The sequence below is a fragment of the Rattus norvegicus genome, chromosome 8 (genome assembly GCF_021556685.1).
Source record: "Rattus norvegicus strain SHRSP/BbbUtx chromosome 8, alternate assembly SHRSP_T2T, whole genome shotgun sequence".
Classification (NCBI taxonomy): domain Eukaryota; kingdom Metazoa; phylum Chordata; class Mammalia; order Rodentia; family Muridae; genus Rattus; species Rattus norvegicus.
This window is the reverse complement of record NC_141541.1, coordinates 111,246,725-111,263,430: the sequence shown is the minus strand read 5'-3', so window position 1 is coordinate 111,263,430 and position 16,706 is coordinate 111,246,725. Positions and strand designations below refer to the sequence as shown.

Here is a 16,706-nt window from a genome sequence, read left to right as displayed (position 1 = left end):
CTCATGGACTCTCTGCGTGTATGCCTGCTCCCCCACTGGGTGAGCATAGAGGGTAGCAGTCGGGTAAGGGTTGTAGAAACTGGCGTTTCTTAGGGCACTATACAGCGTGTAAGAGGGGAGAGAATGAAAGGTAAACAACATATATCATTATATAAGGTACTGTGGATCTGAGGACAGCTCATTATCTTCTTTATAAACGTGTTAAAAAGGAAACTAATGACAATGTTTTCTTATGTAGGATTAAGGAAGTTATGAGAGAGTTTTAACTGGAAAAACCCAAAGTTAGGCACAGTCACGTTAAGCATATGCGATTATGCAATTTAACTACAGTTGGAGTCATATCTTATAAATGTTAAGAAAACTATGTTAGAAAACTATGTAAGTTAGAAAACTATGTTTTATATCTGGTGAGAAAAACCGAATTTGCAAACATTAGCCCGTGAGTCACACTAATATAGACTAATTCCAAAGGTCTGCCACACACTGAGACAGGACAGAGTTTTGCTAGTCTGAGTCATGGGAAAAAAAAAACTATTATGGAAACAGCATGTTAAAAAAAAAAAAAACAAAAAAACCCTACCTTTAACTGTTTTTACGAATGTTTGTTTTTCTTTATTTGGATCTTTTTCATCTACTAAAATCCCATGGAAAATACGCCCAAAAGTACCTAAGAGGAAGAAAAACAGTTAATGAGGCCATACAATAATCTTCACATCCCAAAGCTTTCTAGTGACTCGACTCAACTGTGACAGGTGTGGCTGCTGCCAATTCTCCTCCAGAGTAAACTGCACCAAACCTGTTAAAAGCAATTCAAGGCTACAAAGCAGGCTGCTTTGAGAAACATCATATCTAAACTAAGTATCTGAGACTATTTTTCTTAATTTCTCTAAATAAACCAGTGACAGGGTCAGGCGTGCTGTAGCGGCTGCGGGTGCTGGCTGGGACACCTGAGTCTGCTAGTCACCTCAAACTACAACGACAGAGGAAGAAAACAGCCTCTCTTTCTGTAAACTCAGACTTCAATAAAGTGAGTGAGGAAAGCAAATCCTGGCTTCAGGGAGGCCTCTGAGCCTTCTACCGCTCAGCCTCAGGCAAGGTGGCCCAACTCTCAGTTGGTCATTAGGGCCAAGTGTGCTCCTCAAGAGCCCTCCAGGCAGAGGGAAAGAAAGTATGGCCTTCCTGGGGGGTGGGGGGGGGTGGGGCAGTGGTTAAAACAAATGCAGACATCCATTCAGATTATTGGTAATTCCTGGTTTCCAAAATAATACTTTTAATTTTTAAAAGGTTTTCTAATGAGATGATCTTAAAAAAAAAAAAAGATTACTGACACATTATTCTTTCTCACAAGACCATCCTTTTAATTTCTTTTTATAATTTAAAAGAAATGCCTGAAACAGTTTATGCCTGGACACCACGCACACCTTGGGCTTTAATGTCACTCCCTGTGTGTGCTGAAGTTACTGGTGCCATGGGGAAGGGCCCACTAAGTCAGAGACTGAGTGACATGGGTGCTGCAGGCAGAGGGGTTTGGAGAATCTTTGCTTAGTGCTGTCCAAACACCTCCGAGTCTCTGTACTGTCAAAGGAGCTCCTCCCTTCTACCCCTGCCCAGCAGGACAGACCTCTCCCTTCTACCCCTGCCCAGCAGGACAGACCTCTCCCTTCTACCCCTGCCCAGCAGGACAGACCTCTCCCTCCCACCCCTGCCCAGCAGAACAGACCTGGTCCTCCCCTCTACCCCTCCTGCTGTCTCCTCTTCCCCATACCAGTCCCCTTTACATATTCCAAACACACACTTTAAAGGCAAAAGTAACTGTGGGCAAACCCACACTAAAGCACGTGTATACACAGATTACCTTACCACAGGTCACAGTGCATAACAGTTTATACCCTCATACCCTGTCCGGATATATAGCTATCTCTTTTTAATTTCATCCAATCTGACAGATGAGAAAAGTGGCATGTAATTACTGATTAATTTGTACTTAATCAGATTTCCAGTGAACCTCACCACTTTTCAAAATATTAGCCAGTCACATTTTCTTTTCTGAAAGCTAAAGTTCTTATTTAAAAAACAAAACAGGGTTGGGGATTTAGCTCAGTGGTAGAGTGCTTGCCTAGCAAGCGCAAGGCCCCGGGTTCAGTCCCCAGCTCCGAAAAAAGATAAAAGGAAAAACAAAACAAAACATTAAAAAAAAAAAAAAAAAACTATTATGGCTCCGAAAATATCAAGGAAAACATGGTTCCACATTTCCTCAAAGTATGGGCATCCTGTTTGGAAACAGGAAATTGTTAGGCATAACCATGAACTCTGTAGCAAATGCTGTCTGGCCTGGTTATTCTCCTCAGACTGCAGAGAGATCTGAAAACTAGTTACTCAAGTTAGGAAACGGACAACTGCAGGAACAGCATTCCTACTCTGAAAAACAGACCGGAAGTAAGCATCTGCATCCACTGAGCACTGCTTGCTCCTAAGGCATTTTAGCCCCTCACTTCGCTGAGGTTAGCTTCCAGGAGGCCCAGCAAACAGAATGGGTTCATGTGGACCGACACATTCCAGAATGAATAGCGGAGGAAACAAGCATCTGCCATCTAACCGCGTATGATGCAGTGGTTCACTGTTAGTTTCTGTTCTTCCATTTCACCAACTCCTCGATCAAGATCTAAAGTTCAAAACAGAGAGCAAGGGCCTAAACTAATTTAAATATTTAAAATACACATGCTGGGTACTGACCACTTGAAGTAAGAATAGAATACACTTATAGATAACAAATACTTGTCTGTTTTATCACACTTCAAAACCAAGATGTTCATCAAAGCTGCTAGGGCACATTGTATGAAGTCTAAAGAAATGGGAAATGAAAACAATTTTTTAACAAAACTAAAAGTGTAGAGAAGATAAGTACCTTCTTGAAGTACATCTTTCAGTGTGACCCTTTCCCTGGATATTGCAATATCCTTCACCTTGGCTTTGGCTTCCAAAAGAGTGACACTTCGCAAGTCGTTCTTCTCTATCCGCAAGGTAGGGTAACCTGAGGAGCCAACAAAGCCAGACCAAGCAATATAAATACCTACTACAATATAAATACCATATAAATACCTACTACAATATAAATACAATATAAATACCTACTACAATATAAATACAATATAAATACCTACTACAATATAAATACCTACTACAATAGAAATACAATATAAATACCCTACCACAGCACGGGGCTCACATAGGCACTCCACCTGAGCACTTCAGTCATAGCAATGACTAAGGAAGCAAAAGAAAAGCAAACAACTACATACACAGGCCAGGGGAGCTAAGACAAAGGGCACATAAGATGTTAAGGAAAGGGGCTGGAGAGGAGGCTCGGCAGTCAAGGGCACTGTCTACTCTTCCAGAGGACCCAGGTTCAAATCCCACATGGCAGCTCACAGTGGTCTATAACTCCAGGTCCAAGGCCCTGACACCCTCACAACAGACAGACAGCAGGCAAAACCTCAGTGTGAATCAACAAGAATAATTGTTTTTAATGAAGGAAAAACAGTGCTGTCCAGGACTACTACTTCCAAATGTTAAAACAAGAAATGCGGCGTTGGGGATTTAGCTCAGTGGTAGAGCGCTTGCCTAGCAAGCACAAGGCCCTGGGTTCGGTCCCCAGCTCCAAAAAAAACAAAAAAACAAAAAACAAGAAATGCTAAAAATGTTATAATTTGGGATGCCTTTGAGACAGATGACACAGGTTTGACTTACAGACTCTAATACCTCTCTTAGTTTCCCTGCCAAGTGATTTTTCAACAAATCTTATAGCAAAAGATCTTCTCAAATAACAAGTTTGAAATGCATCCCTTATGATAAAATGTCATCACTTCGGCCACTCTCATTAGTACTCCCGCAGCCCAGTCTGCTCATGCCATTTTGAGGTTCAAATTTAAGTTCCCTCAATTTCTAGCCATTCTCAATACAACGACCAGAAAAATACAATTCACGGTCATAAATTAGGGTTTTCCTGTCAAGAAAGAAATTGGGATAAAAAGAACAAGTGCTGGCCAACAGAACCCAGGACAGCAGCCTGCTGACTTCTAACAGACAACCGGAAGGAAGCACAGAGAGGGGCACAGGTCAGAAGGCGGGAAGGAGGAGACATCTTAATTTTAGAAATTTACTGGGTCATAACAATGAGCGCCAGCATCTGCCAGACGACTGTATGAAGTCTATAGAATGGTATAGTGGATGGAGTCTGGTAATACCTGAACCATTACTGCAAGTTTAAGTCCACATGAAGGTTTCTTAGTGTGCTGGATCTGTGATCTGTTCTATTCTGCTCTGTTAGAAAATTCTTGCTCAATATATTTTTAAGTTTTGTTTTTTTTTTTTCTGTCCCCTGCTCCTTTTTTTTTTCCTTTTGGAGACAAGGTTTCGTTAGGCAGCCCATGCTGGCTCAGCACTCACGATCTGCCTCAGTTTCCACATACTGGGATTGTAGGTATGTCCCGCCACACCCCATCCCTTTAGTTGTTATTACTATTTTGTTTAGTTTGAGGCGGGGTCTCACTATGTATCCCTGGTTGGCCTGGAACTCACTATGTAGAGCTGGCTGGCATCAGATTCCCAGAGACCTATTTGCCCTTGCTTCCTAAGTGCTAGGATTATAGGTGTGTACCACCATGCCTGGCCTCTATTTTTAGTCATAAAACAATCATATTTGTATTGAGCTTTTTAAACAATAACTTGTAGGGGCGGAAGAGAAAGCTCAGTGTTTAAGAGCACTATAATTCTAATGGAGGATCCAAGTTAGATTCCCAGCACCCATATGGCAGCTTACAACTGTTATAAACACTGGTCCCAGGGAATCAATGCCCTCTTCTGACCTCTGCAGGGACTTCATGCACGTGGTCACATACATATGCAGGCAAAACGCTCATCCAGGTCAAAGGTTAAAAACATTTTCCAGTGTTCTGCTTTCATCATCTATTAATAAATGAATTACCTGTTTCTTTATGTTAATGTCAACAACAAAAACCAAGAAATAAGTAAATTTCACATTAATGACAAATTTTTAATACATAAATTATTTTCATTGGCATTCTTTTTTTTTTTCTTGGTTCTTTTTTTTGGAGCTGGGGACCGAACCCAGGGCCTTGCGCTTCCTAGGTAAGCGCTCTTTCATTGGCATTCTTAAATATTTTTCAGCATAGTCACTGAATTATCTCTTTTATAAGGTCATATCCACAAGTAAGGACAGGCCCCAATGTCAACATTAAAAGCAACATTGAAAGGTTTGCCTTTCTAAGCAATAGTGACCTTCATATCTACCACAGCATTTTCACGGAGGGTTTGTCATATTTCATCCTTGAGAGTGACCACAGGTGCTGCTCTGATTTCCCTGAGGTTTCTTGTTGGCCTTTCTTTCTTGCCACTGCCACCAAAGAAAACAGATTAATGATGCGAAACTGTCCTCCTTGCTCCTAGAGGATCCTTCATCTCCTTCCTCTGCCTTTAACCATGGCCTTGGTTAGATCCAGGCTAACTACCTCGGGTTGGAATTTCATATCCATAGGTGTAAAGTATCTGGTGGCTGCACTTTTTGGACTGCTAAGTTATCTGTCAGTGGGTCCCGGGAAGGGTGAGTGAGCTGATGGTGAAGCCTCCATTCCCCTCGTGCTCAGGGCTTTCAGCAATGGCAATCGTTCCTAAACAAAGTCTTTTATCGAGGACTGTAAATGTCCTTTTCTAACTATTCCACTCCTCTGATATTCATTAGCTGGGAGTCTTCTGTAAAGAGGTGTCTGCTCCAAGCAACCAGCACTAGCTCGTTACCCTGCAACACAGTTCCTTTGGCCAGCGGTCAGAAAACTGAGGCAGTGGTGGAGCCCTAGTTAATAATTATGCTAGGCAATATAAGCATTATAAATGTATGGAGTATTACACATGTTTTGTTCCAATTTATTGCAGTCATTGTTCTCTTGTATACTCAGTGGCTCTGTCCTTAGTGAGAGCTTCAACCTGTAGCAACAGCCTTGATATGTTGTTGCTCAGTCATATGTCTCAGATTTGTCCTGCCCATTTCCTGCCCCAGACCTGGAACCTGCTCTTTCTCCTAACAAGTCTGATTCTTTGTTGGAAACAGTTTAGAAAGACCACCGCAGGGCACTGAGAGTGTGCTGGTTTGATACAAATGGCTCCAATAGTCTCCAGGGAGTGGCACTGTTTGAAAAGATTAGAAGGATTAGGAGGTGTGGCCTTGTTGGAGGAGTATATCACTAGGCAGTAGCCTTTGAGGTTTCAAAGCCACACCTGGCCTAGGTGTCGGTCTCCCCCTCGCCCCCCTTACCTCCCTCCCTATAGATCAGGATGCAGCAACATGAACTAAAGAAAGGCCCAAAGAGCCACAGATCAAGTCTTGACTTGGAAAGGCTGATGATTAATTAGGATTTTGTAGGTATAGGATATTAGCTGTCTTCTTTGAACTGGCATTCTCTTGGTAATAACATTAGATCAAGGCTGTCTTCCTTCCTGCCTCCCTGTCATTATTATTGCTATAAAGAGGCACCATCGGGGTTGGGGATTTAGCTCAGTGGTAGAGCGCTTGCCTAGGAAGCGCAAGGCCCTGGGTTCGGTCCCCAGCTCCAAAAAAAAGAACCAAAAAAAAAAAAAAAAGAGGCACCATCACCAAGGCAACTGTCATTTAAAAAAAAAACAAAACAAAAAAAAACATTTAATTGGGGTCTTGCTTACAGTCTCAGAGGGTTAGTCTAGTCTCATGGCTGAGAGCATGGTATCAGCTCACAACTGATCCCCTACTAAATCTAAATTATAATCCCATAATGACTACAGTATTATATACATATTTTACATCACACTGTGCGATGGTTTGCATATGCTTGGCCCAGGGAGTGGCATTATTAGAAGGTGAGGCCTTGTTGGAGGAAGTGTGTCACTATGGGGTGGGTTTAGAGACCCTCCTCCTAGCTGCCTGAGGATGCTCAGTCTGTTCTTGGCTTCCTTTGGGTGAAGATGTAGAACTCAGCACCTCCTGTACCATACCTGCCTGGATGCTGCCACGCTCCGGCCTTGATGATAATGGACTGAACCTCTGAACCTGTAAGCCAGCCCCAGTTAATGTTGTCCTTTATAACTCGCATTGATCATGGTGTCAGCTCACAGCAGTAAAACCCTAACTAAGACACACTGTATATATTGTTGGTTAATTATTTTTAAAAGAATTATTTTAGTTGAGAGTGATAACGCACAGCTTTAATCCCAGCACTCAGGAGGCAGAGGCAGGTGGATCTCTGTGTTCGAGGCCAGCCTGGTCTACAGAGAGAGTTCCAGGACAGCCACAGCCACACCAAGAAACCCTGCTTTGAAAACCCACAGACGAATAGACAGACCATTCCAATGGTAACCAGATTTGTATTGGGATTAGAAGACAGTGCCAAGGACTGGTGGACAGCTCCTGACACAGTGTAGCTGGCATCCTGGAGACCCCGGGTTCCATCTCTAACATTAGATGAGTAAAACCAATGCAAAGGCTCTGTGTGCCCCATAAAAATACTAGCTTATTCCAGAGAAATCCTACAGTTCGGATTTGTATAAAATTGGTTTATTAGCTCATTTAATAAAATTAAATATGGAAATCTCCCCCAAAGTAAAACTAGCTCTAGCAATTATTTTTAAATACCCCAATTTTTTTTTTTAATTCAATGCTCTAAAAAACAAAACTCGGAAGATCAAACCGACTTTTACACAACTTGGATGCTTGTACATTAATTCCATAAACACCCTAACCATGGAGATCATGCAGCCACACAAACAGCGTTAGAATTAAGTGACTCTTACTGGTGACAGGAGTTGCATTGTTGGGTGTGTCAGCTCTCAGATACTGGGTCGTCTGGGTGGACGGCTGAGACAGCCCCTGTGAACTGCTGCTGGCGCTGATGCTGCAGAGAATTTTAAGACAGAAATACTTAATAAGTGAGCCTCAACAAGGAATTTCTTTCCCATACATATAAAATACATGTAGCTATAAAGTTGAGAGAGATAATAATGCAATAAACGCATACATCACTATCTGCATCCACACTGAACTCCTAAGGGATGACACAATGGAGGGCATGTCAGCAGAGCAAAAGTATTCGCAAGTGTAGGGCGAAGTACTCAGACAGCAATTCTGAACCACACAGGGGCTGTGTCAGGGAACTATGGCTCAGCTCTCTAGGAAAGACCCCACGCTGTTCAGTTGAGTTGGCTTTGAGACAAGGAGGAGAACAAGATCATTTAAGCAATGGCTCAGATCAAATGGACTTCAGATGAAGTCGTCACAAATTAAATCAGTGTGCCATGCTCGCACCGTGGGAAGTGGTGTCCTCATAGGCCCACTATTTAATCATACACGTTGCACCTCTTTGCTCTCCACCCCACTTTTAGAACTCACAGTTCTCAGAAATCTCTAGAACTTGAAACATTACATTATACCACACTTTCTAAGAGGAGCCCCTGAAGGTGGTGGGCTCAAATCTTGTCAATCAGGTGTTTGTAATTACTATAAATCAATAGTTCCCAAACATATCCTTCCAGTCTTTCAGTAGGTAGCAGCCTTGTCCCAGGTCACCCTGGGCACACTTCCATCTCACTGGCCTATTTCTTTTAGTTTTGTAGCTGTGGAGGGTCAAGCGGAGAGATTCAGCACAAAGAATAAGACCAAAAAGCCAGACGGAACTCCTGCAACACAGAGGTGGTGGGGCCCACCAGAGGCTCCATGTCTGTTACATATGAACAGCCTTGTGACTGACTGCCCTTTGTACCCTATCACTGTAGTTTCAAACCCCAATGACTTCAATGAAACTGGTGACCAACTGCTATGATCTGGACACTTACACGTGGATTTATATTTTGCCAATTCCAAGAGCCCAAAAATGTAGAGATGTACGGCATCCAAGTAATGAGTACTGGAGGCTCTATGGAGCCTTTCACCACTAACGCAATTCAGAACTACCTACTATTATGGCTAAAGTACTGAGATAGGGGTGTCCTCCAATAAACAATGGGAGAGCATGTGTATCCACAAGCCACTTTGCACAGCACAATCTCCATGTGAAACGCCTGTTCGTTTAATGTGCCCCAGCATCCCTGCCTGGAGATGCTTGCATTTCAGATTATTATTTCTTCCTGTGAGCTTGCGGTCAGCTGTTTCCAGCAACTTTGCTGAAGGGACTTTCAACTCAGAGAACGTAACAAAGATTTGTCAGGCCAACGTGTGGTCGGAGTTCTGGAAGTTATTAAATAGTGATTTATGTGAGTTTACATATGTAGTTGGTCATAAGCAAGTGGAGAACAAAAACCTGTAAACCAAAATTGCCCACATCACCAGCTGTGCAACTTAGGCAAACTACTCAATCCTTCTGGAGCCTCAGACTCTGTGGGGTAGAAGGAAGCATAAGGCTACTCCCACCAAGACATGGAAGAGTGTAAGTACATCCCTGAGAATACTGCTCTGCCCTCAGACACGCACTGATATTTTACCATGAGGAATGGTATGCATCACATCTCCAACCTTGGAATGACAAGGACTCACAGGGTACATGTTTTGGCTGAGTTCTTCGCAAAGATGTGACCAAAAGTCAAATTTGTTAGAAGTCTAGTCTTCAGTGCAGAGGAGGGAAGGGTTGCATCTCAAAGGGAGAACAGATGAGAAACTCTCCACAGAAGTGGAGGAAACCTACCTCACAAGATGTGAGACTCAAGTTTATGATAAATGTAAAAACCTCAAATACTCTCTGAAAGCAACAGTGTGTATGGCTGAACAGACTTTGACAGCTGAACAGTAGGTGGCGCTCCTGTGTCAGCTAAAAATGAGTAAGACCCGAGCAGTCAAGCTTTACCGCTATCTATGCCAGATTTTCATTTCCTTAACACTCTGGGTAAATGACCAAGTAAAGAATGAGCAAAGCGACAGCGGAGAAAGAAACTCTTTTTGGAGCCAAAACTTACTATTGTAAGAAAACAAGAACAGTCAGAGACCTGCTCCTCACGCTCATGAAAGCCCTCATCGCAGGAGGTGGGAACAGATTAAAAATGTGCCTTTACTAACGTTTAACAGCTTATGACTAGTCTAAACAAATTTGATTTCATAAGCAAGTAAGCACCCAGATTAGGACTAAGAATTTAAACAAAGATCTTCAAATACTAGACTCTTACTCTATTTTTAGAGTGGTATCCATTTGTGTATTCATTCAATAAACAGTCATCACGTGTCTACTGTATGACAGGTGGCGCTCTGGCTGCTGAGGACGCAGCACTGGACAGGAAGTAGGTTCCCACCCCGCTCCAGCTGGGACTTCTTGCTGAATGCCTCCTCAAGGCAGACCACAAACTCCTCGGGGACAGCTAAGTGCCTGTTCACTCCACCCTCCCCAACACCTACACCTGGTTCCTGGCACAATGAGCCCAAATGGGCCCCTATGAGAGCCCAAAGCACAGTGGGCTGACCACTCAAAGAAGCGACACCTACGAACTGGAAAGACATGAACCAGGCAGAACACTGCTCTGACATCAGCTACTTCTGACATCAGCTGCTGGTACGTGATGAAAAGGGGAAATGTTTAGTGTAGTAACTTTTCTGCTTCTCTTCATTCTTCATGCACATCTTTAGTCCCATCGCTCAGAAGCCAGAGGAAGGCTGATCTCTGGGTTCAAAGCTAGCCTAGTCTACAGAGCAAATTCCAAGACAGCCAGGGATAGAGAAACACAGAGAAACCCTGTCTCAAAGAAGAAGAAAAAGGAAACTCTAAGACTCTATATATTATTATATATTCCAGTCTGTTATAACAATAAGTGTAAAAACAAATACAGAAAGGAAAAACAAAAAAACAAAAAACCCACTTTGCCACCCTAATGGTGAGGGTAGTGAGGCACTAGAAAATAATAATTAAAAGAGAAAATGAAAAAACACATCCAAGCACCCCATACTTAAGGAATGGATTTTCCAGTCACTAAGGGGAGACCAGAGAGAACAGCTACAGATGGATTTCTACAGGAGACCAACCCTCAGCCCCTTCAGGACAGACACACCTGGTGTAACATCAGTTTGCTGTGTTGGGAGAGGGGGAAAGCCACATGCATGGACTCCATGTGTCCCTGATGAGAGCACATCTCAGACAGCTACACTCTCAGACAGAAACTTTATATGTAACAGAACACCGGCTCTTCCCAAGAGTTCACAGCACCACAGGTCTCCCCACCAAGCCTCCCAGGGAGCACAGCCCGTTAGGCAGCAAGCATTTTATATATCTACAATACAGGGATGACAGAATATAACCTTCCTTGCACTGGTGTAATGCTACAATCCCAGAAGCCATGGTCTTTAAGTCTGTCTCTGGGTCTTGACTACACAACCAGCAGGAGAAGCAGAGTGTAGACAGGAGCAGCAGGTGACCCTTCAGTGTTATCAGAGCATTACCTAGAAACCTGGTCACCACCATTAGCTTGCCTGGTGTGTCATAAGCAACTGCCAGGAGGAATGGGGATGCCCGAAGAAACGAGTGGCCAGCCACCATGTCTTTCTGGGAATGAAATTGGCAGGGCGTACTTGCTGCATGTAGCTATGGCTGAGAGCTACCACCCTCTAGCAGCATCTCTTCACAGCCCTCGGTCTCCACTTTACTGGTGAGAAGGCAGGCGTGAGGCCCGCAAACAGCAGGACATCAGATGCAGAAGGCCTGGCCCCAGAGGCTAGCTCCTAACTACTAGGCTGTGCCCTGACAACAAGCAATCATGTAATTGCCTTTATTCAGACAACATCTAGAAACCTAGAGAGTTTGCTTGTGAGTGCTCACTACTTAGCAGGAAGACACGTGTGCTTCATGGAATCTACAAGTTACAGCATGATCTTGGCCTATGTGAATTCATAGCCTTAACACACACACCAGCAGTCACGGAAAACTCAACTCAATGGGCATCAGAACAGATCTGTGAGCTCAGTATGTGCCTGTTAGGGAGTGGAGCAGGAGGATCAAAAGTTCAAAACCAGCCTGGACTACTTGAGACCCTGCCTCAAAAAAACCAAAAGCACAAAGTACGACTTCTGACTATCCTGCTCTTCAGTAATGCTCCTCACTTTTATCATCTCTCAAAATCGTTTACAAAATGTCTACCACCACCCTATTCCCTCAACTGCCAGTTCTTCCTCTGCAAAACAATGAACTCCATTCTCACAGTGTACACCAAACATTCTGAAACACAGTGTCCACTAACCTAGTTAGCTGTCAACTTGACACAGCCTAGAATCATACGATGTCTCGGCTGAGGAATTGCCTAGATCAGAGGGGCCTGTGGTTATGTAAATGAGGAAATGTTCTGGTTAATGATAATATGAGAGGGGTCCCCCTACTGTGAGCTTCACTCCTAGGCAGGTGGGCCTTCAGTATTTAAGGAAGCAAGGCAGTTGGCGTCCATGTCCCAAGGTTCCTGCTCCAGGTTCCTGCCTTCCAGTTCCCACCTTGATTTCCCTGTGACCTGAGAGATGAGCCTGTTCCTTCTCCACAATGGTTTTGGTCAGTGTTTTATCATGGGAACAGAAAGCAAATTAGAGCACCTATGTGTACTCTGCCATGTTCCCACCACTCCTCTCTTCTTTCTCTACTCAAGGAAGAGAAGAAGGACAGTGGAGACCAAGTCATATGTACTGAATCCAACTAGCTCCCAGATCTTTTATAAAGGGAATGTGGGGGCTGGAGAGATGGCTCAGTGGTTAAGAGCACTGACTGCTCTTCCAGAGGTCTTGAGTTCAAATCCCAGCAACCACATGGTAGCTCATAACCATCTGTAATGGGATCTAATGCCCTCTTCGGTACTCATATACATAAAATAAATAATTATAAAAAATAAAAGATAAAGGAAATACGGATATCATGGTTCTACTGTACAGTGTTAGGTCTGAGTTTAGGGAGAGAATGCCCTCTCCTCCCTGCCTGGACAAAGCTTATATTTTAGTTGTGGGGAAGACAGGGATGGATCTGGAGTATAAATAGTGGGTATGGATTAGTAGACAGTACCATGGCCCCAGTATGAACAAAAGCGCTGAAAGGGCAGAGTGAGGGATAAGGAATCACCTGACAATCACAACTAAGATCGGCAAGATGGGTAGAAAGGGTTCAAAGTTCAAAGTCAAATACAATGCTGAGAATGCCTTTAGTCGCTGAGGACTGTGGGTTATAAGCACGTATCTTTACCCCTCACTGCACTCTAGCTGTAATGTGTCTGACTCACCCAGGTTAAGCCAGCACTGTCTGCATTCCCACACTACATTATGCATACCACAATCATCAATTCTATACTATAATTATGGGTTAACATCAAAGAACCTTGATACCGTGAGGAGTATCATTAATCCTTATAATCTCAACACTTAGTGTAATTATCTCCCCAGTGTCTCTGCTCTGCTACACATCAGGATCATAGAGAAACTTTAAAGTGCTGCAGATACTCGAGTGGGAAGTCAGAGAGAAGAAAGGTAGGAGGAGAGGTGAAGAGAGGGGGTTGGAGGAAGTAGAAGAAAGGAGCAGTTTCAAAAGGGCAATCGGACCTGGAGGCAAATCGGGATAATGAACATGAAAAACATATCTGACCTTTATTTCTCCCCCAGGTTATAACTCCACAAACTTTAAAAAACGAAAATAAAAATAAAGGTAGTAACAGCCAAGGCATCTGATTTCCTCTTTGGCTTGAGCTTCAGCATTCTCCCTCCTCCCCTGCAGTGTGCATGGATGTGGGTGGGTGGGGCACTCATGCGCATGCAAGCAACATGTTTCCCAAAACATGTACAGTACCTGTCATCCAGTTCAATCCTTTTCATACTATGAAGGTGCAAAACTGCTAATATTATTGCTACAAGAAATATTACTGCACAACAAACCCCCACACTGATGTAAAACACACGTGTGGAAGTAGTTGGAGCTGCGTGTACAGGATCATCTGAAACAAAAATGAGAAGCGCATCAGGGTTTTAAACAAGGCTAATGGAGGGCTCTGTGCCTAACACGGGGAGACCTGACCCTGTTCCTCACAAGAAGGCCTGCATTCCATCACTCTGATAAAACCAGATAACCACGGTGCGGTACTCACACAAATTTTGGTGGTTTTGATATGGTTTTAAGAAAAGACTTTAAATAAATAAAATTTCCGGTTACTAAGAACACAGTCCCTCACAAGTGGTATATATAAAACACCCCAGTACACGAGACGCACAGCGGCGCTGTCCCACAGGGTGTTCTTCAGTAAAGCAATCTCCACAGCACATTTACAGGAACAGAGACTGTCCTGCCCAACACAGTAGCCACCCTGGCTATGTGGTATGAAAAACACCCAGAGTAACTTCAACATACTTTATATCATGCTAATGTATTCACAGCCTCAAGGCTATACACAGCTAATAGTCACCCTGCTGGGCAGACAGCTCTTTTGATCAATATTATTCTGCTTCTTTGATTTTTTTTAAAAGATTCTATTGATTAAATATGATTATACCCAGCTAAGATTATTTTAAGAAACACCACAGGAATAGAAAAATTAATTCAATGCGCTCTCTCTCTCTCTCTCTCTCTCTCTCACACACACACACACACACACACACACACACACACGTACATGTACACACAAGCACACATACAGATACATATTAAAAAGAAAGATATGGATGAAAACATAAGATAGGTCAGGACACAAAGTAGAAATTATGACTTTTTAAGGGGGGAAGGGCAGGAGTGTGTGTGTATGGGAGACTCAGTAGGAACTACAGGGGGAGTGGGTAAGATTGAAATATACTGTGTGTGTGTGTGTGTGTGGTGTGTGTGTGTGTGTGTGTGTGTGTGTGTGTGGTGTGATTTAAAAAAAAAAAAAAAACAGTAAAAGGAGAAACAAGGTACAAGGTTGCGGTTGCTTTCAAAATTTCAAACCCAAGCTGGACATAGTGGCACAAGCTTGAAATCCTAGCACTGGGAAGAAGGCTGAGCAGGGTTCTGAGCTTGAGGCTAACCTGGGCTACACAGTAAGCCTCTGCTCAAAAACCAACAACCAAACAATTAAACTTGGAGTAAAAAAACAAAGTCAATAAAAATCTAAAAGATTAGCACAAAAGGGCAAGTGGGACAGCCAGATGTGGGTCAAATGAGAACAAGCTGGAAGAGAAAGATGAAGGAGGAGAGACAGAGGCCAAGAGTACCTCACATTGCTCTTGGTGAGAAATACCTTGTGAGCATTTAAAACTGAAAAGAAAAAAGAAAAAGCACCAGAATGTTTTAAGTAAACCTGGCAAGTAGTGACAGTTAAGTCTTTTCTTCCTCCTCAGAGATGAATGAAAGCAAATAATGTGGCAAGTACATAGCAACTCGTGTTATTCTGTCATTTAAAAAGCCTGGCCAGGCAGTGATGGAGACACCTTTAATCTCAGCACTCTGGAGGCAGAGAAAGGTGGTCTCTGTCAGCTCAAGGCCAGCCTGGTCTACAGAGTAAGTTCCTGGACAGCCAGGGCTACACAGAGAAGCCCTGTCTCAAAAAACAAAAGCAAAACAATCAAATAAACAAAAGCCTCCATTAGGACAGATGCTCGGTGCTCCGAGGTGCTAAAACAAGTAAATAAGAAGCACACAGGACAGCCATGAAGTATTCTCGCCAAAAGAAGTGACCCTAATCTAATTAAGTGCAAAATTTAACTACCGGTTATAAGGAAGAGTTAAAAGCAGGTTAAACAACACAAAAGGATCTATACTTTGGCAAATTCTATGGGACAAAAAGACAATTTGATCAACTAATAAAGAAGTGGTGTGTCTGATGAACATAAAATAATGTCTCTGATGGACAAAACGCACTATGAATAGGCTCCATTTAGATCCTGATTTCCAGGAAGGAAACTACAGAAAGATGGTTTGGGCTCAATTATGTATGAACATGGACTTGATAGAAGAGGTTACTAAGGAATTACTGTTACTTTGCTATATGTGAGAAATCAAAGTGTATATGTGTTGGGTAACTGGGGGCTTTTTCAGTGACTTACAGTGAAATACTTAGAGGTAAAATGACGTGATGTTTGTAATGTGCTTTAAAACCTTTATCCCCTAATCGTCAAATTCGGAGGTAATGCATAGAAGAACACGTGCGATAGTTACTAAAGACATAAATGTCCACCAGTGCATGCTGAACTTCAATATTCTTGTAACTTTCTCCTGAAAATATCATCTATTTCTATAAAGATCATTTGGTGCAAATGCTACCATGTGTTCATAAGAGAAAAAAAAGTTTGTTAATAGTGTATAATATAATCAATACCAAGAGTAAACAAATAAATCTAATTGGCCTAACAATTTTCCTCTGTGTGTTTAGTAATGTATACCCGGGCTGGGAGTGTGGCTCAGCACTAGGTGTTTGCCTAGCACACGTGAGGCCCTGAGTTCAATGCCCACCGCTCCAGGCCAGCCTGAACCAAAGTGTTCCTCTGTCTGACTGTCTCTCCATGTGTGTACGTGTGCATATGCGTGTGCATGCCTGTGTGTGCAGTGCATGCAGGTGTTTATGTGTGTGCACGTGTATGCACAGACCAGAGGCTGACCTTCTGTACCTTCCTCTATTACTTCCTGCCTCGCCTGTTGAGACAGGGTCTCTCACTGAGCCTGGAATGCACTAGCTGGCTGGCTGGCTGCTGAGCCATCTGCCTGTCT

At 43.1% G+C, this 16,706-nt stretch overlaps 1 protein-coding gene across 2 annotated transcripts in view; it reads right to left on the bottom strand.

Annotated features, from left to right (window-relative positions):
- Positions 1–16,706, bottom strand: part of Ryk (receptor-like tyrosine kinase) — a 72,927-nt gene that overhangs the window by 18,495 nt on the left and 37,726 nt on the right. Inside the window, 4 exon segments of one of the 2 annotated variants that reach the window (NM_080402.3) lie at positions 581–667; positions 2,906–3,040; positions 7,837–7,937; positions 13,824–13,968. In NM_080402.3, the coding sequence (NP_536327.1) occupies positions 581–667; positions 2,906–3,040; positions 7,837–7,937; positions 13,824–13,968 (468 nt within the window). 2 annotated transcript variants of the gene reach the window in all.